Source organism: Mustela nivalis (genome assembly GCF_964662115.1).
Source record: "Mustela nivalis genome assembly, chromosome: 13".
Classification (NCBI taxonomy): Eukaryota; Metazoa; Chordata; class Mammalia; order Carnivora; family Mustelidae; genus Mustela; species Mustela nivalis.
In genome coordinates this window covers 89,423,460-89,447,776 of record NC_139032.1, presented here as the reverse complement: position 1 = coordinate 89,447,776, position 24,317 = coordinate 89,423,460, and the positions used below count along the sequence as shown (strand labels likewise).

Genomic DNA, 24,317 nt, shown 5'->3' with positions numbered 1-24,317 from the left:
TTAAAAACTAAAACTTTAAGGAAAGGAAATTTACTAGCTACTTTTGAATATTATGATTTTATTTTGGCTTTTTAGCCATTTTTTGGTAACAATTTTATTTATTTATTTATTTATTTATTTATTTATTTATCCATTTATTTATTTGAGAGAGAGAGAGAGATCACAAGTAAGCAGAGAGGCAGGCAGAGAAAGAGGGTTAGGGCAGGGCAGAGAGCCAGACTGGAGGCTCGATCTCAGGACCCTGCGATCATGACCTGAGCTGAAGGCAAAAGGCTTCACCCACTGAGCCACCCAAGTGTCCCCTTTTTAGCCGTTGTTAAGAAGCATTTTATAATACTGTGTAATCTGTATGTGAGAATGTTGACTGACTCAGAGTATTACTTTGAAGTAGATTACAACATCTTGTGCTGTATACTTGGTTGAACCTAGTACAAGGGTTTAATATCCTTTAAGTTAATCGCATTTAAAATAATTCTGTTAGAGTCAATGCCAACTTCTTATCGTTTCATAGTTCATCTTGAGGAATGTGAACTCGCTAAACAACTTCATCCAAAGGAAAATGATTTGGTGTTTTTGATTCCCGAAAGACAAAACGGAGAGAATAAAGATACAGAGAGAGATCACATGGAAGATCTCCGTGATTACCACTGCGCGTATGTTCATAAGTTTCGCCGCACTTCCGTCAGTAAGTACACGACAAGACTGTGAAGAGGAATCTGTGAGATATAAGCTCATCTTTTAATTCCCTCGGAGCTGTGCTTTACCAGCCACATACTTGTTATGCGTATTCGAGACATGTATTTGCCAGGTTACATGCCTTCCAGAGTCCTTGTTTAGTTTTTCTAGACTTATCTGGGAAAGGCCCAGTACTTACTGGGCTAGACTTATGATTTAAAAGCGTTCTTTTGTAATGTCCTCTCGTTCTGACACATTCCTTCATCTGTCGTTGGGTTTGTTATTAAACAATAGTTTGCAAAGCAGCTATTTTTGTATATTAAATCACAACCTTGGTGTCGTGGCTAAGTATCAGTGAGAAGACCAAACACGTAAGTCACTGCAAGGCAACTTGAAGAGTTTGCTGTTTCCATTGCTCCCATCCCTGGTGCTGTAGGGACCGTTCTCCAGGGAGTAGCATCACAGAAGTAAGGTCAGCACCTGCTGTGTGCCCAGCCACATGCCCTGTCCGTCTTGTGCTCTCTTCTCGTCTTCCTCAAAGCCTTGCAAAGCAGTAGGAGTTGTGTGTTCTCTGCTCATCAGGATAGGAAGGCTCAAGGCTTCAGTGCTCACCCAGGCGCACGCTCAGTAACGTGTGGTCTGCGCGGAAATGAAACCTGCGTTTGTTTAACCGCAGCGTCGCCCACATTCTTCATTGTAGGCCAAGTGGCCTTTTTAACATTACCGCTTCCTTAGTCTCAATTATGTCACGAGAACATGAGTTCATTATTCCTTCGCCTTTTTGCAAGTAGTCTTAAAAACGAAACTCCTTGGGGTTCAGCGTCGTGCCGCACTGTAGCTGGCGGGCTGCACTGTAGCTGGCGGGCCGCACTTCAGCTGGCGGGCCGCACTTCGAGTGTGTTCCAGCTCAGTGCTTCTGTAGATTGCGTTTGGGCGAGTAGCCGGAGGGGTGCATACATAGCTCAGTAAGGGCTTTTGACTCTTGCAAATGACGACATGCACCAGATTTCTGTTTCTGAGCATTCTCCTTCTAGCTCCTCAAGCACCCAACTGTCTGACCTCACCATCTGCAAATCTGTCAGACAAAAAAACAAAGGAAGCACTTGACTGTCTGCCTGACGTCTACTATTCCTTCTGTTTTTCCCACATCAGCACGTGGGGCCTGCGTTTTTCTAGTTGCTCAGACCCAAACCCCCAGGCATCCTTGATGCTTTCTTTGTCTCACACCCTACGTGTAATTCATCAGGAAATCATGTTGACTCTTCGCGAAGTATCCAGGATCCAAGCTGTGTGTCTGCTCCTGCCTCCTGGTCCGCACAGCCGTCCACTGCACTGCCTCCTGGTGATTTGTTGGCTTCTGTGCTTTTCCCCTTGCAATTCCATCTTCCCCCACAGTGAGAGTAATTCTGCTAATGGGTGACTTCAAGCGTGTCCCTCCCCGGTACAGCGCTGCCCTGGGGTTTTCTGCCTGACTCGAGGTAATATTCGGTCGGTATTGTGGTCTGCAGAGCCCTGTAAGATGGAGACCCTGTTCTCTTTTCTGACTCCCGCCGCACTCATCTCCCTGCTCATCTTTTAATTCTCCCCCGACAAGGGCGTGGTTTTCTCAGTTATTTCAAGTTTCTGCTCAGGTGCAGTCTTATCTGGAAGACCTTCCCTGACTTGTCCATGATGGTAACACATCCTCATCACGTTGTCATCCCCTTTCTCTGCTTTTCTTTCTTTCTCTTTTTTTTTTTTCTTTTTCTTTCATTTTTTCTTTTTTGAAGATTTTATTTATTTATTTGACAGAGCGAGAGAGCATAAGAAGTAGGCAGAGAGGCAGGCAGAGGGGGAAGGGGAAGCAAGGAGACGGATGCGGGGCTCGATCGCAGGACCCTGAGATCGTGACCTGAGCTGAAGGCAGAGGCTTAACCCACTGAGCCACCCAGGCGCCCCGTTTTCTCTTCTTTCTTCACACTGCTCCTCATCGCTGACGTTTTTGCTTGGTTATCTGCTTCCCTCTTCTAGGAAAGAATTACCTGGTTCTTAGGAACCATTCAGTAAGCATTTGAATGAATTACTTGAACAATATGTCATACAAAAGACACGAATTATAAAATACATAATTCTGAATAACCTTATTTTAGCTGGACAGTATTATTCATTGGTAACTGAAATTGCTTTTTCTCCTTCTTGATAATAGTGCGCAACGGGAAGTCTGAGTGTTCCCTTTCCATCCAGACTCAAGATAATTTGCCAGTCAATTTAAATGAGCTCGTGAAATGCATTGTGATCAGTTCTCTGGTAACTACACAAAGGAAGTTGAAAGCCATGTCTTTGTTGAGTGGACGGAACCAACTGGCCAGAGCTGTTCTGAATCCAAACCCTATGGACTTCTGTACGAAAGATTTACTAACTACAACATCTGAGAGAATTGTGAGTCATGGCTAAACGAGAATGAAAAGTCTGAAAATTCTGTGTCAGAACATGACAGCCTCGTGTGTGTTTCTTCATCACACATTCCCGTGCGTGCGGGACAAGCCGCGTCCCTGTGCGCGCACAGCAACAGCATGTGGCGCTGCATTTTCTTTGGTGTGGCATAGTCTATGTTTCGTTACTCAGCTTACCTCAGGAAAAAGGCATAGTGCAATAAAGAATTGAAAATATGGTTAGAGAGGAGCCCTAAAATGTGAAATGAGCATCCTACGTAAATGCTTGTTAGGTGGTGACAATTCAGAGGTAGCAGTGGGTTAATTTTGAGTTACTTTTGCAATTAAAAGATCGATGGAGAATTGATGGGTGAAGTTGCCATTTCACTTGGGCCCATGTTCTCCCTCTCAGAGCTGTGTATGTTCGTTCCAAGGAAGCAAGAGGAAAGTGGTGGTGTTTGGACTGCGGTTGTGTGCGGGGGCTTTCCGTGCAGCATCATTCACTTTTCATCCTCCCAGGAGAGTCCCATTTAATGGATGAGGTTAGGAGTTTGGAGACCTAGCTTATGAGTGAAGCTGAGATTTAAACTTAGATCTGATCCAAAATCTTGGAATGTTTTTTTACTGTCTAAGTAAAGAATAAATAGAAGAAATGTACAGATCAGTTTATTGTGACCCGCTTTGTAAGATTCACAAATAAAAATGCAGTTGTAGTAGTTGTAGATGGGCTGAAACCTACAGACACTCACAAATAACTTTCTCTATAGTAGTGAAATTGGTTCTGTCAGTTAAAGATCATTTGGGGTCTTGCCTGATCATAACCAAAGCTTCTGTCTGATAAAGTCTAGAAGAAATTCAAATGGAGTTTTTCTCTTCCTCCTCTCCTGGGCCACTCTAAGAGCAACTCACTCTCACTAATGTCTTTTATATAGATCACCTACTTAAGAGATTTCAACGAAGACCAGAAGAAAGCGATAGAAACTGCATATGCCATGGTCAAGCACTCCCCGTCTGTTGCCAAGATCTGTCTGATACATGGACCACCTGGAACAGGAAAATCAAAAACTATTGTTGGCCTCCTGTACCGCCTCCTGACAGAGGTAGAGCATGTGAGGGCATCAGTGCTATTAGCCGAGAGCATCGCTTCATGGGAATTAACTGACATGTGTAAATAACTACTACGGGTCTCTCTGCCTGCACTTCTGTGTAGCTTTTTGATACTTTGTGGAACTGTGTCGGAGAAAGAGGTAGCAGAAGGAGAGAAGAGTATAAAAGATAACAAAACAGAAAATGCTGTCCTGTGTGACACTGATCTGAAGGGTTAGAATGGTGGTCTTCTGGCTTAATAATGTGTCACGTCTAATGCCAAGAAACTGGAATGTATTCCAGGGCTATATTTTGTTTGGATTGAGTATGCATTAAATTAAGTGGACAGTGAGGTGAGGCTCAGAGAAGCCATGATAAAATGTCCTGTTAGAGTCATCTCAGCGTCAACGTAAGCAGTAGGTGCTGTTACTTATTTTTAAGTGTTTATAAGGGGAACTCTCGAACGTACATGGAAGTAGGAGCAAACTGGAAAACTCTGTAATAGAGCTCATCAGTATCTTTTGTCTGTCTGTCTGTTTGGCGTGTGTGTGTCAAATTGTAGAACCAGAGGAAGGGCCATTCAGATGAAAACTCCAATGCCAAAATCAAACAAAACCGTGTCCTTGTGTGTGCGCCTTCCAACGCAGCTGTTGATGAGCTTATGAAAAAAATCATCCTCGAATTTAAAGAAAAATGTAAAGACAAGAAGAATCCTTTGGGTATGATACTTACATGGCTTTTCATTTGTTTTTGGTTTTGTTCTCAGTGTTTAGTGTTGGCAGCTTGGAATGCCAGAGGGCAAGCCAGTTCTGATGGTAACTTCTGCTTGGGGCCGTGGCCCATATGTACTCATCAATTCGTTTAGCAGATTTTATTGAGCATTTATTCTCTGCCAAGGCCCTGTGCTAGGTACTGAGGTTTCAGCAGTGAAACCTTCCAAGAGACAGTAGTGAGGAAGTGGATCGGTGAGCAGTTAGAGTATAAAGCTGGACATTCCGGAAGAGCAGGGAGATGTGGCTGTGTTCAGACAGCTTAGAGTGGCCCTTGGTTCAGTCGTGGGAGGGTTAGGGAAGGCTCCTGGGGGAGATGATGTCTAAGATGAGACCTGGAGAAGAGCAGTTAGGGGTTAGCCATGGGAAGAATTGGTAGGGTGTGGGGAACTCTAGCAGAAGTTTCTTTCAACAGAAGGACTGGAATTGAGAGATCCTCCGTAGGGTACAGCTGGAATGTGATAAGCCCCACAAAGGCGGGGGTTTGGGCGTTGGTTTGCTGCCCTCCCCGGGGAGCTTCAGGCAGTGAGGGCGCGCGGGGACTCTGCTCTTTCCTTGGGGAGGCGCAGGAGTTCTCTATTGGGTTTTGACGTCACGTGTACTTCACGTGCTAGGTCAAGAGTTTATAAAAACGCTGGCCTACCACAGGTAGACATTGGAGTGAAAATGTTGGGCCGAAGGATTTCCTGCATCTTCGGTTTTCTGGATAGTGCCAAATTCTCCAAATTCTCCTCAGAAGTGGGCATAGCAGTTCACACGCCCAGGAGCAGCTCCCACACGTCCACAGCGCTGTGGTTCGAACGTGCCTTTCCCTGCGGGCTGAGGGAAGGGGAGGGCGCAGGCGTGTGCTGCCCGCGCAGCTGGGCAGGAGTCAGGCCAGGCCAGCCGGGAGTCCGGTTGGAGCTTCCATTCTGTTAGAGAAAAATTGCTGTCTTCTGGCCGTGGAAGAGAACTTGGGTCTTCTGTACCGCATTTTCTTTCCACTACTTCCAGCTGTCCTGGGCATCCTGAGAGAAATGCCTTGGGCATCTCGCCATTAAGGAAGCTGTTGATTTTGGGGCTTTAGTGTTTACCCTCCTCAGGATAAAGAAGTTCCCTTGTCCTTGGTTTCTGTCCTGAAGGGCTGTTGAGATTTATTGCATGCATTTTTCTTGTTGCATGCATTTAAATGATCATGAAATCTTTTTCTTGAATCTGTTAATGGGGTAAATGGCAGTGTTTTTCTAATGTTAAAATATCTTGGATTCCTAGAATAAGGGCAACTTGGTCATGTATTAATTACTATTTCTTAACACGTTGCTAGATTATTAATGTTTAATTTATTAGTATTTTGAAATTAGTATTCATGAATAAGGCCAGCCTGTGATTTTTCTTTGTCATATCTTTGTCTAGTTTTTATAAGACTGACTTTGAAAATGGAATTGGGGGTAATTTTTTGTGTATTCTTTACAATGCTTTATATACGACCGAGATCATCTATTCCTTGAAGATTAATTTGTTTTTGCTGTTGTTTTGTTTGTTGCTCTTTGTTTATTGACAGAAGGGTAAGTCTTAATCTACTGTCTGAATATCTTAACTGTTAAAGTTCTATTCGGGTATCTGTATTTTAGTGAGTTTAGCTAATTTGTTGTTTTTCAAGAAAAATCAACACTCCTCTTAGGTTTTTCAGTATATTGGCATAAAGTTGCTCATTGTATTCTCATTTTAAAACTCTGAACTGTATTTTGATTGGGCCATCTTTGTCATTCCCTGAATTCTATATTTAGTCCCTAAATCCACTTGGGGCATGGCCCAGGGCTGGAAAGTTCTGGAAGAGAATTTAGTTTTCCCCGCTAAGCTAAGCACAGGCATAGAGAGCTCCACTTCCCTTCTCTCCTCCCACCTCTTCCGGGCCCTTCCCTTTCCGCTGGCCTTTAGAATCCAGGCCTCCATTGTAGAGTTCCTGTGTCTTCACTGGAGTGGTAGTTTTGCCAGTGTAGACATTTGTCAAACTCTGTAGGACTAAAGATTTTTAAGTATCTGCATTTTATTGAGTGTACAGTAAAAAAAAAAAAAAAAAAAATTCTGAGCACTAGACAGTGCCAGCCCTGACTCCTCCTGCTCCCCTGGGGAAGCCTCAGCAGCCTGTGGGCTTTCAACTCTGGTTTTGAGTTTTCTCTTTGTTTTTGGCCCCTAGGAATTTCTCTTCCATTTCTGTGAGCTTACCCTGCAGTTTAAAGGAGTCTGTTTTAATTTATGGCGCATTTCTAGATATTTATAGGGGGTGAATGTCTAGGTAATTTCGTTTACCTTTCTGGTGGAAACACAAGTGAGTTAGCAGTTTTGAAACCTTCAAGTAAATGTTGACCAGAGAAGGTGGCTTCAAATTTAGAAGATTGAGCTGAACTAGAAACAAAAATATGTTGTAGACAGCTGCTTAGTAAGTCATTCATTCATTCAGTACACATTGATTGCACTTCTGCCAGCCACTGTCGTAGCCAGTGACCACAACAAAACCTATTCCAGGGAGGGAGATCGACAATAAACAAATAAGGATGTGGTCTGTCAGACGGGGTAAGTGCTGATGGCTCACTTAGCCCCGTGATGGAGTGAGAGATGTTTAGCTTAAATAACATCTCAAATATGGAGACCTAAAATAAGGGTGTGGTTAGCTGCCACTTCTGTGACATTTCCACTGTTTGCAGTTATCAACTCCGCAATTTCCAGCCCCTTGTGTCCCTTAGATTCTGGAGTAGCAGCACGATGTGGAATAGAGTTTTAAAAACTTTGTTGTGACTGCTCCATAGAAAAGGATTTGATAGTAAAATATGATTCTGTCAGGGAATTCAAGTATGTATTCATAAATGAAAGTCTTTATATACCTGATCTATCCTGTGGTTAAGAAATCTGTCCTATTTAACTCCCCTTCCCCAAATGTACTTTACTGTGGAATAGTGTTCAGAACATAGTTTGAGAAATGTTGGTATAACTGAATCTCAACTTTGTAATGTCCTATTTATGCAACCTCTGTAGCTTTTATTAGGTGGAAATGGTAAGTACTCCCCCGTAGGGTGATTGTGAGTATCTACTGTGTATGGAGCCTCCAGTGTGGTTGCAGGTGTGGAGTTCTTGATGGTTAATGTTGGTTCCCTTCCCTGATTGTTAATATGCTTGCTGAGAAATAGATACTACACGTGGAAATTGGCAGTGTCCTTATTAATCTCTAAGTATGATTTTTTTATCAACAGGAAACTGTGGAGATATAAATTTAGTACGTCTCGGTCCAGAAAAGTCTATTAATAATGAGGTCCTAAAATTCAGTTTGGATAGCCAAGTTAACCACAGAATGAGTAAGTACTATTAAGGCACAAACTGACATTACTTTCTGTTTCCTTTTATGTGATAGGTGATGTGTTGGGCATTAAAGGTAATTTGGAGAAACTAGAAATAGCCTTGCTTTGAGAACTAATTTTTCTTCTCATTGTATATGCATATGTGTATATTTATGAGAATTGGAGAATTGTCATATCATTCTTTTTTTTTTTTTTTTTTTTTAAAGAAAAAGACTTACCTTCTCATGTTCAGGAAATGCATAGAAGAAAGGAATTTCTAGATCGTCAACTAGATGAACTTTCCCGCCAGCGTGCTTTATGCCGAGGTGGAAGGGAAATGCAGGTACCTACACATTTCTTGATGGGTGTTTTTTAATAGCTGATAAGTATAGAAGCTAGTGATGAATATTTGATACCATTGTTTTATTGTGGAATAGCATAATTTGTGTATAAAGATGTATACAAAAGCGATATGCCTTATATTAGGGACTAAAAAGCTCTCTAGAAAGGAAAGGTAGAAATAATTTAAACTTTGCAGGCCATATGGTCTCTGTTTCAGCTACTCAGCTCTGTTGTAACATAAAAGTAGTGATAGATAATACATAAACAAATGGATGTGGCTGTGTTCCAATAAAACTTTATTTATAAAAACAGATGGTGAGCTGAATTTGGCCCACAGGCTGTAGTTTGCTCTTGTCTGGCTTGTATTAAAGCTGTAGTGAATTTATTAGATATGTTTCAGTTGCAAGTTAAACCCACGTTAGACAAAAAGGGAATTCACTCACTCATATACCTAGGAACTCTGGGAGAGATTAGCTTCAGCATGGCTGATCCAGAGGCTCAGATGCCATTTTTCCATGCCTTGATTATTCTGTGTGTCAGGCATTTCTCATCTTGCAGAAGACAAGTGCCAGCGTTTGTGGGTACCACCACCCCAGCTTAGAAAACCCATGGGAGGGGCACCTGGGTAGCTCAGTCAGCCAAGCATCTGACTCTTGATTTTGGTTTGTGGGATCAAGCCCGTGTCAGGCTCTGTGCTCACCAGGGAGTCTGCTTTCTCTCCTCCCTCTGCCTCCCCACTGCCCTGATGCCCACACTGTTAATCTCTCTCTCTCTCTCTCTCTCCAATCTTAAGAAAGAAGGAAGGAAAGAAAACCCATAGGAAGAGAAGGGGCTGCTTTCCCCACCACCCATGTCAGTTACACGGCGGGTGTCTGATTAGTCCCTGGGTGTGCACACAGGTCTGATCCCTGTTCATAAGGGAATGTGAGCCATAGTTTACCAGGCCTGTGTTCTGTGCCCATCACTCTGGCTAGAGTAGTGACTGGGTTGTGATGAATAACCTGTTTGAACCACCCAGAAATTAATGGAGGACTGAGCCCCAGGGGTTAGACTGCTCAGCAGACAGAAGTAGCACACACGGGACGCACTGGGCAGAACAGCATCTCACACAGTGTTAAGGCTTGTTCTCAGACTACGCTTAAGTGGAGCTCAGGGTGCCAGACCCGAGAGAAACTGAGTAGATACATTCATTACGCTCAATCCTGCAGGAAGTACACATCCCTCCTCCAGGGGCCACACAGGAAGGTCAAGGCAGAGTGTGGACAGAGAGGCAGGACCTGGGGTGTATGTCTTCGTTAGGGTCTGTGGGTGGAGTGCTTTCTGGGTCCTGGGCTAGGGCCATGTTGGGCCACTTGGACCAAAAGGGCAGGGCTTGTATAAGCTGCGTGGGCGTGCATCAGGCGCACAGGCGCTGGAGGCAGCGGGGTTGCTGGCCATGAGGGTGGTGCTGTTGGGGCTTCCATTTGCTCTCCTGCCCGGGATCAGTGTTTGTGTGAGGGCTGCTGTCCGTGAAGGGTCTCTGCAGGCTGCCTGGCTGGACGGTGTGCATGTGGGCCAGTGTGAGCCAGTGTGGCCCAAGGCACAGCCCGAGTGTCAGGACTCCGGGGGAGGAGAGAAGGAACTGGGTGAAGAGCGAGCCTCTCGGGCAGATCAGTGTCACCTGAAAGGCAGGGCAGTCAGCTGGAAGCATTTGAAAATGCTCATTTTAACTTTAATGATTGCGTTCTTACTTTTTCCAGAGGCAAGAATTAGATGAAGAAATTGCAAAAGTTTCAAAAGAGAGGCAAGAACTAGCTTCTAAAATTAAAGAGGTAAGTGGTTCACCTGGAGCATTTTCCACGTTTTTCTCTCTTTCTCTTTATTATGAATTATTTCACACAACTGATGGGCTTTTCTCAATTACATTTAAAAATTTATTTATCATGGGGCGCCTGGGTGGCTCAGTGGATTGAGCCTCTGCCTTCGGCTCAGGTCATGGTCTCAGGGTCCTGGGATCGAGTCCTGCATCGGGCTCTCTGCTCGGCGGGGAGCCTGCTTCCCCCGCTTTTCTCTGCTTGCTGCTCTGCCTACTTGTGATCTCTGTCTGTCAAATGAATAAATAAAATCTTTACCAAAAAAAATTTATTTATTATGAAAAACTTCTTTAAATGTTAAAGTAGAGAATATGATGCAGTTGCATGTACATTTGCTTTTTTTGCTTTAGCCTAATAATTCTTATCCTCACTAAGATTTATAAGAGAGAGGCGATTATACAGAGTAATCTTTTCCTTTTCTAGGTCTGGGTAAGCATTAAACTCCATTGTTAGGTGCTCCCCACGCCACGCCGCTGCAAAGTCGGTTATGATAACTGTCATAGATGAATAATTAGCGAAAGTAGATTTGAAGATGTTTTTCCTGTTAAAAAGAAAATGGAATTCGTGCCCACCCAGGGACACCAAAAAAAAAAAGGGGCAAAAGGAAAATCACATGTCAGGATTCAAGTAGAGTGATACTGGCTGGGGATTTGGCAAAAGAGAGTATGAACAAGTGTTCTGCAGCTCTTGATGGAAGTATTAACTTATATTTGTTTTTGATCATAAGAATCCTATAGTGTGTGTAACTTCTGCCCAGTATTCTTTGGATATAAAAATACCATCAAGGGGCAGCTGGCTGGCTCAATCAATGGAGCAGGTGACTCCATATTGTGAGTTTGTGAGTTTGTGAGTTTGAGCCCCATGTTGGGCATAGAACTTATTAAAGAATAAAATTTTTTTTTTAAGATTTTATTTATTTGACAGAGAGAGAGATCACAGGTAGGCAGAGAGGCAGGCAGAGAGAGCAAGGAAAGCAGACTCCCCACAGAGCAGAGAGACATATGTGGGACTCCATCCCAAGACCCTGAGATCATGACCAGAGCCAAAGGCAGAGACTTAACCCACTGAGCCACCCAGTCGCCCTTAAAAATAAAATCTTTAAGATGGGATTGGGAGGGAGATAAACCATAAGTGACTCTTAATCTCACAAAACAAATTGAGGGTTGCTGGGGGGAAGGGGTTTGGGAGAGGGGGGTGGAGTTACGGATATTGGTGGGAGGGTATGTGCTATGGTGAGTGCTGTGAAGTGTGTAAAGCTGGCGATTCACAGACCTATACCCCTGGGGATAAAAATACATTATATGTTTATAAAAAATAATAAAAAAATAAAAATAAAATCTTTTAAAAAAATGAATAAGATTTTGATCAAAGCAAGGATGAGCCAGGTGTCCTAACCAGATTGCAGCCCTAATAAACCAGTGGGGGTCAGGGAGAGCAGGTTCTAGCAACTGGTGACGTGATTAGTATCTTTTTTTTTTTAGGTTTTATTTCTTTCAGAGAGTGAGTGAGAGAGAACATGAGAGGGGAGAGGGTCAGAGGGAGAAACAGACTCTCCACTGAGCAGGGAGCCCTATGTGGGACTCGATCCCAGGACTCTGAGGTCATGACCTAAGCCTAAAGCAGTTGCCCAACCAGTTGAGCCACCGAGGAGCCTGATGTTACTAGTATTTTTAAGCTGAAATTTTTCTCTTGAATGCATTTCTCTTTCTGGTAGAGCTAAATAAATAACAGTTGAACTTAATTCATGTTTCCATTAGCTGTTGGTTATTTAAATAAAAAGTTATGTGGAGGGACGCCTGGGTGGCTCAGTTGGTTGGACGACTGCCTTCGGCTCAGGTCATGATCCTGGAGTCCCGGGATCGAGTCCCGCATCGGACTCCCAGCTCCATGGGGAGTCTGCTTCTCTCTCTGACCTTCTCCTCATTCATGCTCTCTCTCACTGTCTCTCTCTCTCTCAAGTAAATAAATAAAATCTTTAAAAAAAAAAAAAAGTTATGTGGAAAGATTTTTATTAAATTGTAAACTGAGCCCAAAATTCCTTCCCAAATTTAAGGCTGAAGTCTGTATTTACTGAAATTTGATTCTGCATATACTGTGGGTTTGCTCCTCGCCACCTTGTTCTGTGGCCCACGGAATTCATTGTACTTGGCACTTTTCCTCAAAAGGTGGCTGAGAGGAGAGGTGTGTGACAGTGCGTTCACGTGTGCCCCTGCGAGGGCCATGGTTGCCACCATCTCCCTGATGCTTCCGCACGTGGTTGGCAGTCCACGTCTGTGGTTGACCAGATGTGCAGGGATGAGCCCCTGTTCATAAGCCGGTACGGGCTCACTGAGTCTGATGAGATCGCTGGGTTATCAGCTTGGACCCTAAATGGGACGTGCACTGCCCGCACCGTGAAGCATTCTGTACGGCGGCGGCGGACTGAGGAGGCCTTTCTTACCGCGTGAGCACAGAGCTCCTCCTCTTCACAGGCGATGGTGTTGGTACAAGCCTTTGTAAAAGAAGGAACAGCGTTGTGTACTTAAAAACCGACAGAAAAATGTGTATTCAAGCTGAGTTCTGACCCTAGTTTAACTCTGATAATTGCTTCACCACTGTCTCTACGCGTTCTGTACCTGCCCACGTACATCTGCTGTAAGGATTATAATTTGCTTTGACCAAATCAAGCCTGAATAAATTTTTCCTAATGAGCTTTAACTCCTGTTCTGAGCTTAGACTGTGCTGCGCTACACGGTGCTGTCCCGGCTGTTTTCTGATCATCTTGAGCGTTTGTGCCGTTTTCTAGATTTGAGGTTCCTGGGACCTCTGTGCTCACTAAATATTTTTATCGTATAATAAATGGTGGATGTTTTACAGTAAAAACGGGCCTACCATAAACAAGAATTTATATACAGTGAAAATACTGATTCATCTTTATTTGTTGTCTTAGGTTCAAGGACGCCCACAAAAAACACAGAGCATCATCATCTTGGAGTCCCATGTCATCTGCTGCACACTGAGCACAAGTGGTGGCTTACTGCTGGAGTCTGCTTTTCGTGGGCAAGGGGGTGTCCCCTTCAGTTGTGTCATTGTGGATGAGGTCAGTTGGCACATAGCGGTATGAGTTGGATGGTGCTGTGAGGGCCGAGTCTTGGGGGTCTTTGCTGCTGCTGAGCTAGGGAGAGCAGGGTCCTTGGGCCACTGGTGTTTACCTGCTGTCCTGTGTGTGTAGTCTCGTATGTTGAAATGTGTTGCTGACAGCCCCTCACAGTTAAAACGGCTTTTCCAGAATTGGGATTCTGGAATCCCTGACTGTTCCAACAGATCGTTCCCAAGGAGTATCTCGCTTCTGCTTGGAATAGCTCTGGTTCCCTTTTGAAGCAGTTTTAATATAACTTTGGACAGCTCTGAGCCACAATATTTTCAGCTAACATCCTTTATCCGTAGTTCATTCATTGAGCAAGCATTTGTTGGGTACCTACTGTTTGCCAGAATGTGGAGCCAGAAGACAAAAGACGCAGAAAATGAGATACAGAGGATCAATCCAAGATCCGTTTTCACCAAACGAAAGAACAGACATCATGGAAGTGATGAAAATAATTGGAGAAAATGGCACTGAAGAGAAACTTGAGTCTTGCAGATGATGAGGCCTGCGGGGAGCAAGGAAGAAAGGGGGTGGCGGGGAGAGGGGGACTCACAGCCATGCAGTTCCCTTGGGCATGTGCCCAGAAGGAACAAAGAACATAGAACTGGGGCGTTACATGCCTTCCAGCTGGCGGCTGGTTCCCAAGCGGTCATGGTGCCCGAGTGGTGCCGGCTTCACAGCGCCTCTGCGGTGGTGGTTCTTAATTGGCTGTCGAGACTGTTTGTTTCTTTGTTGTTTTATTTTCTAACCAAAAAAAAAAAAAAAACCTTTTTTTTTGCTTACTTTATTTTTCTTATTTTTTTAAGTTATTTCAGTCACCTGGTGCTCATCACAATAAGTACACTCAAAAATCCTTTTTTTTTTTTTTTTTAAGAATTCATTTATTTATTTGACAGACAGAGATCACAAGTAGGCAGAGAGGCAGGCAGAGAGAGGAGGAAGCAGGCTCTCCGTGGAGCAGAGAGCCCGATGCAGGGCTCGATCCCAGGACTCTGGGATCATGACCTGAGCCGAAAGCAGAGGCTTTAACCCACTGAACCACCCAGGCGCCCCCCAAAATTCTTATTTTTGATACTCAGTGCAGAAAGAGAAAGTGATACTTTTCTGAATGTTAGAACTTCTGTGAATTAGATAAAGTGCACACGGATAAAGAAACGGCAAAGGTGATTAAGAACACCTTCTCATTATGTACTTTATTCTCAAGGCCGGGCAGTCTTGTGAGGTTGAGACTCTCACTCCACTCATCCATCGTTGTAACAAGCTCATCCTTGTGGGAGATCCGAAACAGCTCCCTCCCACGGTCATTTCTATGGTAAGTTAGTTTCATGTTCATATTGCTTAAAAGTGGAAGGGCCTTCTTTGTTACTGTGTTTGGAGGGGTCTTTCTTGGATCAGCATCTCTTACTTGGAAGGAAAAGAAGGGAATGGCTAAGAAAGGGGAAACACAGTTGGAATTTTAAGAGTAAGAGTCTGTAAAAATGTCCCTGTGTTCCTGATTGTGCTTCTGTGCACGTGTGACGTGAGCAGGGTGGGTGCCCAAGACCAGAAGGCGAAGGCGAGAACGACCGTGTTCTGTGTGCGGCCTGCTCATTCTTGGGGAAAGGCAGTGCGCAGCTGTTTTAAGGGCTGTATCCAATCCATTTTAGTAACACACACACCAAAACAATAATAGAAGAAAAATTTTAGAAGAAGTTTCCTAATCTCCTGATTTATATTTAAATGTATATATTTGAAAACATTATAAAGAGTACTTTAAATGTATTCTTAAGAGTACATTTCCAGTGCTAGAATTTTGTGTCCTGTCATACCAAAAAAAAAAAGTGCTTCTCCTGTCCTCTGAAAGTACAGTGTCAGGAAAAGGGGCCCGTGAACCTCATTGTGGGAGGAAACAGTCCGCGCCGGGAATATGCCCGCCCTCTCTGCTCCCTCACCACAGAGAGCTCCTACCAATGCACGCCAGAATCAGGACGTTTGGTAGAGGGTTTGTAATCTGAATAGGTGTAGACCATGGCTTTGAATGTAATAATAGTTGAATATTTCACTGATCCGTGGATTGTTGGTACAGAGTGGTGGTTGCATAAATGACCCCAGAGAACAGATCTTTTCAGAGCTTTTCTGTTCAGTTGTGGAATGAAAGCCAGTGGGTTGGTTGGTTTTTTGGTTTTTGTTCTTTTTTTGTCATTACTGTGTTTTGACTTTGGATTATTGAAAATGATAGCGCAGCTCTTTGACATCTGAGCACACATGCGCGACCACGCTGGGACTAGAAGCCCAGCCTTCTCCGAGTGGAAACCTGTGTCAATAGGAAGGAGTGGGGGGAAACGGTATTACTTTCTAAAGCATAGGTTCTTTCTATTCGTGATTTTAAATAGGTCTGTGTAACTAAATAAAATGTTAGTAGTAGACATTCAACAGTTTCATCTACGTCCCCAGAAGCTGATCTACTCGTTAAGGTAGCCAAACCTATTTTGAATCTCTCTGGGGAAAAAGAAAAAGTAACAGTTCCACTTGTAGAAAAAAACTGAGTACATCCTACAAGATGATGCGGATTCTGTGTTCTAACACAGAAGGATATTCCTGATCTTTTTACAGACTAGGAAAAAAGACAACCCGGCACGGAATGCTTCTGCCCCCTTTAAAGCAAACCCTGTATACATACAGCCGCCACACACAGACCTTCCAGCCACCTGACATACCACATCTTAGCAACTTATATACTGTTTGTTACCCCTCCATGCAAGCTCCGTAAGGGCAGGGACTCTTGTCTGTTCTCTTCACTGTTTTAACACCAGCGCCTAAAACAGTGCCTGAATTAAGCTGGCACTCGATGACTATTGATGGAAAGAAATAAATAAACACACAACAAGTACCCAGCAAAATCTGTTAAAATACTCAACTAGGTTGTTCCCAGTAATTCTTAGAAACAGGTGGACAGAAAAGCATGTTGAGAAAATTAACTTTGTAATTTTCTAAATTTTTCTCAATAAGCCCATATTATTTCTATAATAATAATAGTAAAAAGCCCAAGCAGATTTTTCTCATTTTTGTTGCTGTTTTTATCCATCACCAAAGCAGTGAAGTTGGGGCCCATCAACAATCCGTTTTCACTACATGCTGAGTTCAAGAAGTTCAGTCCGTAAATTTGCAGAACACCATGTTATTTAAAAGAAATGCAGTGTGAGTTGGTTCTTGATTATTCTCCATGAACAGAATCACCGACAGCTCCCCTAATTTGTGAAGTAGGTTTTGGAACCTCGCGTGCACGGCTTCCGCGGCATCACGTGTGGCCATCCCGTCTCCGTTGTCTTAGTGTGTTCTTCAGTGCACGTTTGTTTCTAGATTATGTAAGACGCAGTACTTTTTGAGTATTTCTATGATTTGACATTGAAAAGTATATCCCAAGGCACATCTATAATATTAAAACTGTTCTCTTCATTTGTCTCTTAGGTCACTAATTTTTCAGGTCTTAACTCATTAACAGGTTTATGAAATCAGTTTAGTCATTATTGTCACTTGTCTTTCTTCTCCACTGAAATACAAATTCTGTGACATTTGGTCTAATTTACCCAGCAGTTTCAGCACCCTAACTTCTAGGTGGTCAGTGTTATGTTGGATAGACGGACGGATGGATACATGGGGAGACTGGTCTTTATAAGACTTGTGTACAGTGACAACCAGTATTTCTGTTTGTGAGAGAACACCTTAGATATAATTGTTAAAATCTGTGTCGCAGTTCTTTGTTTCTTTTATTATTGATTCTTTCAGGTGACCTCTGTTAGCATCAAAATAGCTTTACTTGTGGTCATTACAAGATCACATCTTTTCCTTTTTTTTTTTCTTTAAGTAGTTTCCACTCCAAACATGAGCCTTGAACTCACAACCCTGAGATAAAGGCTCACATACTCACAAGCCAGCCAGGTGCCCGAGATCACATTTTTCTATTTTCTTTTCTAAGATTTTTTTTTTTTAATTTATTCACTTGTCAGAGAGAGAGAGCACACAAGCAGGCAGAGAGGCAGGCTCCCTGCTGAGCAAGGAGCCCGATGCGGGACTCGATCCCAGGACCCTGGGATCATGACCTGAGCCAAAGGCAGCAGCTTAACCCACTGAGCCACCCAGGTGTCCCCGAGATCACATTTTTCATATAAGCAGTATATGGGTTTTCTGAATAAACTGTTAACAGTCGAGCTACATGGCTCTCCAAGGCCTGAAGTCAGAAACATCTTTCTCTGAATCTGCTTCTTGGTCATACATATTAGTGCTCAGTCACTGTTTTTACAGCAGTGGGGAAAGTATGAACAAATGCTTGGAGATCGTTGTTCTCGCCCTTTCCAGAAAGCTCAGGAGTACGGCTATGACCAGTCAATGATGGCGCGCTTCTACAAGCTGCTGGAAGACAGCGTGGAGCACAGCGTGGTCGGCCGGCTGCCGGTCCTGCAGCTCACCGTTCAGTACCGGATGCACCCGGACATCTGTCTCTTCCCCTCCAGCTATGTTTACAACAGAAGCTTGAAGACGAGCAGGTGAGTTCCGCTCGTGGCTTTGTAGCTTGTTTTATTTGTGGGCTTAGCTGCTTAGGAAGAATAGCTGTTTTACTGTGTTCTTAAGTGTGACCTAAAAAGCATAACAGAGGTTTAGTACTTTTTTCTAGTTACAAAAGCCATGTTGATTTTAGCAAATGCAGATAAAAAAGAAGAGGGGAAGATGACTCTTACTTGTGCTGCCCAGAAATAATCACTGGTAACCTTTTGGTATAGCTATTTCTAGTCCTTATACTATGCATATCTTATTTTACTTTTTTAGTTTTTAAATTTTTGAAAAAAAGAATCACACTATACTCAGCATAGTACGGATCTTTGACTTATGACGGAGTTATGTCCCAATAAATGTATCACAAATCAAAAGTGCATCTAATACACGTAACCTACCGAACACGGCGTAGCCTGGCCTACTGAAGTGTACTCAGAACACTTACATTGGCCTACAGTTAGGTAAAAATTCTCCAACACAAAGCCTGCTTTATAACTGTTGGTTATATAACTTATATATAACTTATCAAATACTGTACTGACAGTGACAGACAGAATGGTTGTTAAGTGTAGAAGTTGGTTACCCTCGTGACCGTGGGGCTGACCAGGAGTGGAGCCTCGCTGCTGCCCAGTGTCTCGTGAGAGGATTGTACTGCGTGTTGCTAGCCCCGGACAAGACCCAAATTCAAAATTCCAAGTACAGTTTCCACCAAAATGTATTGCTTTTGCACCATAGTTCAGTCACATAATGGTAGGTTGAACCATCCTAAGTTGTGGACTGTCTGTATTCTCTGGCTGACTTTTTTCACTTATCGTATTGGGAGTGACTTTTTAATTACAGTTATCTTTAATTGCATAGATCACTCTTCCTGGCCCAGAACAGAAATACAATCTGTTTTTTACCTTTTACTAAAACACATTTTGATAAAATAAGGTAGGTATTTTTTACCCCCAGCTCCCTCCCTAACAAAAAAATGTTAATAAAAATAAAATATTTTCTTGTAACTTGTATTCTGAATGGTGGCTGCTTTTTTTGTAGACAGACTGAAACCAGTCGCTGTTCATCAGACTGGCCATTTCAACCTTACCTGGTGTTCGATGTTGGAGACGGTTCAGAAAGACGGGACAATGAGTATGTTCTCCTCTCTTCAATCCCCGGGATAGTCCCAGAGTTGTTACTTTTGTTCATATTTACATGGAAAACATTTTCCATACATCTCTTTGCCTTGTGTCAGGGCACAGGCATTCTGTAGCTAAGCTACTAGCTTTTCCTTTATTACCCTAAATTAACTAATATCTTTCTCTGTACATTTCGGCCTTTTAGTTCTTCTTAATTATGCAATGGGGATCATAATCGCTAGCATGGTAAGCACTTGAGTAAACACATGCTAAGATCACAGCTGTTGTAAAACAGATATGGCTGTTGTGCATGGCTCTTGTGATCTAAGAGGAGACACAGACACAAATGGGAATCCTCAGGTTTATTACTTATTCCAGCGGGTTACGTGGCGCGAGGATCAGTGTAGACCCGTTTGAATGAAGGTGGGAGACCGAGGGCACCCAGTACCTGATATGTGGGATTGTGAATAAGGAAACATACTCATGTGGTTTGTGGAGCACGAGAAAAAGTGGTTAGCGCAGGTCCCAGCGTGGAGTACAGGGAAATACAGGGGGCACTGAGTGCTCTGTAGAGCAGGTGGCATCCTCAGGAAGGGTTACGTATTAGTTGAGCTACTGGGGTGCGGGGAGAAGACATGGAGTGAAGAAGTTAGGGACACAGAGAAGCGGTTGATCCTAAGCGCTGTGGGGGGGAGGGTCACAGAGGAGGGTTCACCTGAGAGGTGACCAAGGAAAGTAAATTAGACTTCAGGGGTGGAAGAGCTAGCTGGCTAATGGTGGGGGGGGTGGGGGGGTTAAGATTTTATTTATTTATCTGACAGGATAATGAGAGAGGGAGTGGGAGAGGGAGAAGCAGGCTTCCCGCAGAGCAGGGAGCCCAACACAGGGCTCGATCCCAGGATCCTGGGATTGTCACCTGAGCTGAAGGCTGATGCTTAATGACTGAGCCACCCAGGCGCCCCAACAGGATTTTCTATAGACTTAAGTCGGAAGTTAAGATTGTGGGTATTAAAGGCCCTTGAAGTGAGACCAGTAAGGTGGCCTCAGGTGCAGTGCATGTAGCTCCTAGAGCGGTAGTGAAGGGATCCCTGTAGTTCAGGAGGTGGGTAGGGAGAGCAGGACGAGGCCAGTAAGGAGGCAAGCCCACTGCAGGATTCCATGTTGTTCTCTAGGGGCCGTGTCTCGTTCAGACTGTGTGGACGGCATCACACCTCGGCTGTGTGGTACGTGGTTTGCACAGCCAGCGGTGGGGAATTAAGGAAGATACACGACTAAAGCACTTTTTTCAGTGTGTGGAAGATAGTAAATTTCTTAGTTTTAGCTGTTGATCATTCATATCTGCGTTATCATAAATGCTTTTGTTCTTACTGTTGCTATCCCTGTTACAACAAATGAAGAGAACGGTGAGTGACCTTCGGTTGATTTCAGAATCTTTTCTTTCTTACATCTTCTGTTTCACTGGGTGGTTATAGGTCTGCAAGTGTGCAGTATTAATGGTCATTATAACAGCTTCTTTGAGCCGCTGATGACTGAATAAAGGTGAAACTTAACCTGCCTGCCCTTCACTGTAACGGAAAAGAAAGTAGGACTGAAGCTAGCAGTTGGACTGCTATTAGTTTTGATGTGTTTTGTTTTGTTTTTTTTTCATCTTATTTAGCTCATATGTAAATGTTCAAGAAATAAAACTGGTAATGGAAATAATTAAACTTATTAAAGACAAAAGAAGGGATGTTACTTTCCGGAACATTGGCATAATAACCCATTACAAGGCTCAGAAGACGATGATTCAGAAGGATTTGGACAAAGAATTTGATAGAAAAGGGTGAGGCATCTCTATTTTTACAGATATTTCCAGTTTTTCTGTTGAATTAAAAAGAAGAAGGAGGGGATCAAAGGAAACCTAACTCTAGGAAACGGTCTTAGGCCGTGGCGATACGGCAGGGGGAGACTCAAGGCTTTGGTCGTGCTGGGTAGGGAACACTCACACTCCTGGCCCTGCAGACCAGCCGTCGCCGGAGTACCTCCTGCTGGTCGCAGTGTCCTCACCACCATTGGCAGTGGACCCGACTGAGAAACCCTCAGCCTTTTCCTTTAGTTCCGTGACTTGTTAATCTGAATTCTCATTCTAGTAAGATTTACAAAGTAACACTTTCACTTAGAATAAAGTATTTAATCCTTTTCATGCCTTTATGTACAGGGTGAAGCTCATGTTTTTGTCTCCTCCTTACCTCAACAGTAAAATCAAAGATGAATTATTGGAAATCGATTAATTCAAAAATTTCTTAACTTAGGAACACACAAGCTACCAAAATTGGCTCTAGAAAAATTAGAAAATTTGAACAGACCTGTACAAAGTAAAGAGATGGAGTTAGTAATCAAACACTTTCCAACAAAGGAAAACCCAGGACCAGGTGAATTCTACCAAACATTAAGATCAGAGTTAACACCAATCCTTCTCAAACTTTTCCAAAACATAGAAGAGGAGGGAAGACTTTCTCACTCCTTTTATGAGGCCAATATTACCATACCAGAGCCATGGAAAGACATCACAAGAAGAGAGAAACTACAGGCCAGTATCCTTTATGAATATGGATGTTAAAAATTCTCAACAAAATATTGGGAACTGAATTCAGCAGCATATTAAAAGGATAATACACCAAGACCATAGTGGGATTATCTCAGGAATGCAAGGTTGGTTCAATATACAAAAAAATCACTCGTGTGACACACCGTTATTAATAGAATAATGGGAGAAACCCCACATGATCATCTGAGTAGATCTAGGAAGAGCATTTGATGAAATCCAACACCTTTCATGATGAAAACATTCAACAGACTAGGAATAGAAAAGAACTTTCTCAACCTAGTAAAAGGAATCTATGAAAAATCCCCAGCTAACCTACTTGATGGTGAAGCTGAGTCCTGTCACCCCAGGATCAGGAATGACACCTGCTCTCACCATTGCTGCGCAGCACGGTATTAGAGGTTCTAAGCAGGATAATCGAGCAAGAAAAGAAATTAAAGGCACCCATATTATAAAAGAAGTTAGACTACCCTTGCTCATAGTTGGCAGGACATTTTATATAAAAAACCACATAAACTATTCATTTTTAATGAGTTCAGCCAACTTGTAGGATGAAGATCAGTATACAGAGATTAGTTATATTTGTAATACAGTAGCAACGAGCAATCTGAAAAGGAAATTTAAAAAACAATCGTTTGTAATGGCATCAAAATGAACAAAGTAGGAATGAATGTAGTAAAGGTGTATAAAACATCAAAAAATACAAAACTTTGTTGAAGGAAATTAAAGAACACTGAGGTAAATGGAAAGACAGTCTTGTCTGTGGTTCGGAAGACTTCCTGATGTTAAGGGGGCAGCACTCCCCAGAGTGGTTGATGCTACAGAGTCAGTGTTGTCTCTGGCAGAACCCAGCTGCCTGTTTTACAGAAATGGACAAGCTTAACCTAAAATTCATGTGGAAATGCAAGATACCCCAAATATCATGAAAAAGAACTACATGTTGGAGGGTTCACACTTTGCTCTTTCTGAACTTACTGGCAGAGCTGGTTGTCAGGACTGGTGCTGTCCTAAGGATAGGCCTATAAACCAGTAGACTAGAATTGCCAGTTCAGAAAGAAACCCATTCATTAATGGCCAGGTGCTTTCCAACAAGGGTGCCAAGACCATTCATTTGGGAAAGAATAGTTTTTTTTAAATGGTGCTGGGCCGACTAGATCTCCATATGCAAGAGAATGAATTTTTTTTTTTTTTAATAGTGTGCAAGTTGGGTGAGGGAGGGGCGAGGGAGAGAGAAGGAGAATCTTAAAGGAGGCTCCGAGCCCAGCGCAGAACCAGACACGGGCTCCATCTCACCACCCTGAGATCATGACCTGCTCATGCCGAGATCAAGAGTGGGAAGCCTAACCGGCTGAGGTTAACCCAGCTTAACCCAGATGCTGTGAGAATGAATTGTGACTCCTGTCCCACAGCATACAGTGTATGAACTCAGAGTGGGTTAGAGCACTGAATCTAAGTGTAAAATTATAAAGTTCAGAGCTATAAACCTGTCTGACCTCAGATGAGACAGCAGTTTCTCAGCATGACACCCAAGCACGAGTTACCAAAAGAAAAATAGATAAACTGGGCTTCATAAAAATTTAGAAACTTGTGCATGTCAAAGTACACCATCAAAAAAGGGAGAAGACAGCCCCCAGAATGGGAAAATAGACGCATAGTTCCTGAATAACCATGGTTTGACTTAGAATTTTCCAACTTCATGATGGTGGCAAAGCAGTACACATTGAGTAGAAGCTCTACTGCAGATTTCAAATCTGAATCTTTTCCCCAGTTGGTGGCAGGCAGCACGATCCTCTCTCGTGCTGTTGGGCAGTAGCGGCCACTGCTCCCGGTCAGCACCGCAGTCAAGAGGGCGCATCTGATAACACTGACAGCCATTCTGTCCTGGTTCCAGAGCAGTCACATGACTTACAAACAGGCTTTGCCGAACTGTAGGCTGATGTAAGCATTCAGAGCCTATCTGAGGTCTGCCAGGCCAAGCCAGTGTTCGGTAGGTTAAGTGTAATAAATTACATTTTCAGCTTAGGATGTTTTTAAACTCATGGTGGGTTTATTGGGATGTAACGCCATCCTAGGTCAAGGAAAATCTGTACTTGTAAATCATGCATTTGAATTATATAAAGAACTCACACAACTCAAAAAGTTAAATAGTCTACTTTTTTTAATGGGCAAAGGATTCGAATAGCATTTCTCAAAAGTAGGTTGTAAACAAATGGTCAACAAGTATGTGAAAAGATATTCCACATCGTTTGTCATTAGGGAGATGCAGATCAAAAGCACAGTGAGATCCCTTTTCACCCATCTGAACAACGAATAAAAAGCCAGACAGTGAGGGACAAGTTGGGGCAAGGGTGTTGAGAAATCGGAATCCTTTTGCATTGCTGGTGAGAATTTAAAATGGTAGATCACGGTGGAAAACATTTTGGCAGTTCCTCAAAGAATAAAGCATAGGGGCACCTGGGTGGCTCTGTCAAGTGTCCTCTTGATTTCAGCTTGGGCTGGGCCTGGTCTCAGGG

At 43.2% G+C, this 24,317-nt stretch overlaps 1 protein-coding gene across 8 annotated transcripts in view; it reads left to right on the top strand.

The window, feature by feature from the left end:
- SETX (senataxin) overlaps positions 1-24,317 on the top strand; it is a 93,792-nt gene that overhangs the window by 62,249 nt on the left and 7,226 nt on the right. For 5 of the 8 annotated variants that reach the window (XM_082696053.1, XM_082696055.1, XM_082696056.1 and 2 more), the window contains 12 exons: positions 512-685; positions 2,861-3,093; positions 4,019-4,186; positions 4,735-4,891; positions 8,170-8,271; positions 8,481-8,596; positions 10,335-10,406; positions 13,378-13,527; positions 14,777-14,884; positions 17,908-18,095; positions 19,141-19,233; positions 20,878-21,042. In XM_082696053.1, the coding sequence (XP_082552179.1) occupies positions 512-685; positions 2,861-3,093; positions 4,019-4,186; positions 4,735-4,891; positions 8,170-8,271; positions 8,481-8,596; positions 10,335-10,406; positions 13,378-13,527; positions 14,777-14,884; positions 17,908-18,095; positions 19,141-19,233; positions 20,878-21,042 (1,726 nt within the window). The remainder of the gene's footprint in view (positions 1-511; positions 686-2,860; positions 3,094-4,018; positions 4,187-4,734; positions 4,892-8,169; positions 8,272-8,480; positions 8,597-10,334; positions 10,407-13,377; positions 13,528-14,776; positions 14,885-17,907; positions 18,096-19,140; positions 19,234-20,877; positions 21,043-24,317) is intronic. The other 3 variants (XM_082696059.1, XM_082696057.1, XM_082696058.1) reach the window with 1 other exon arrangement.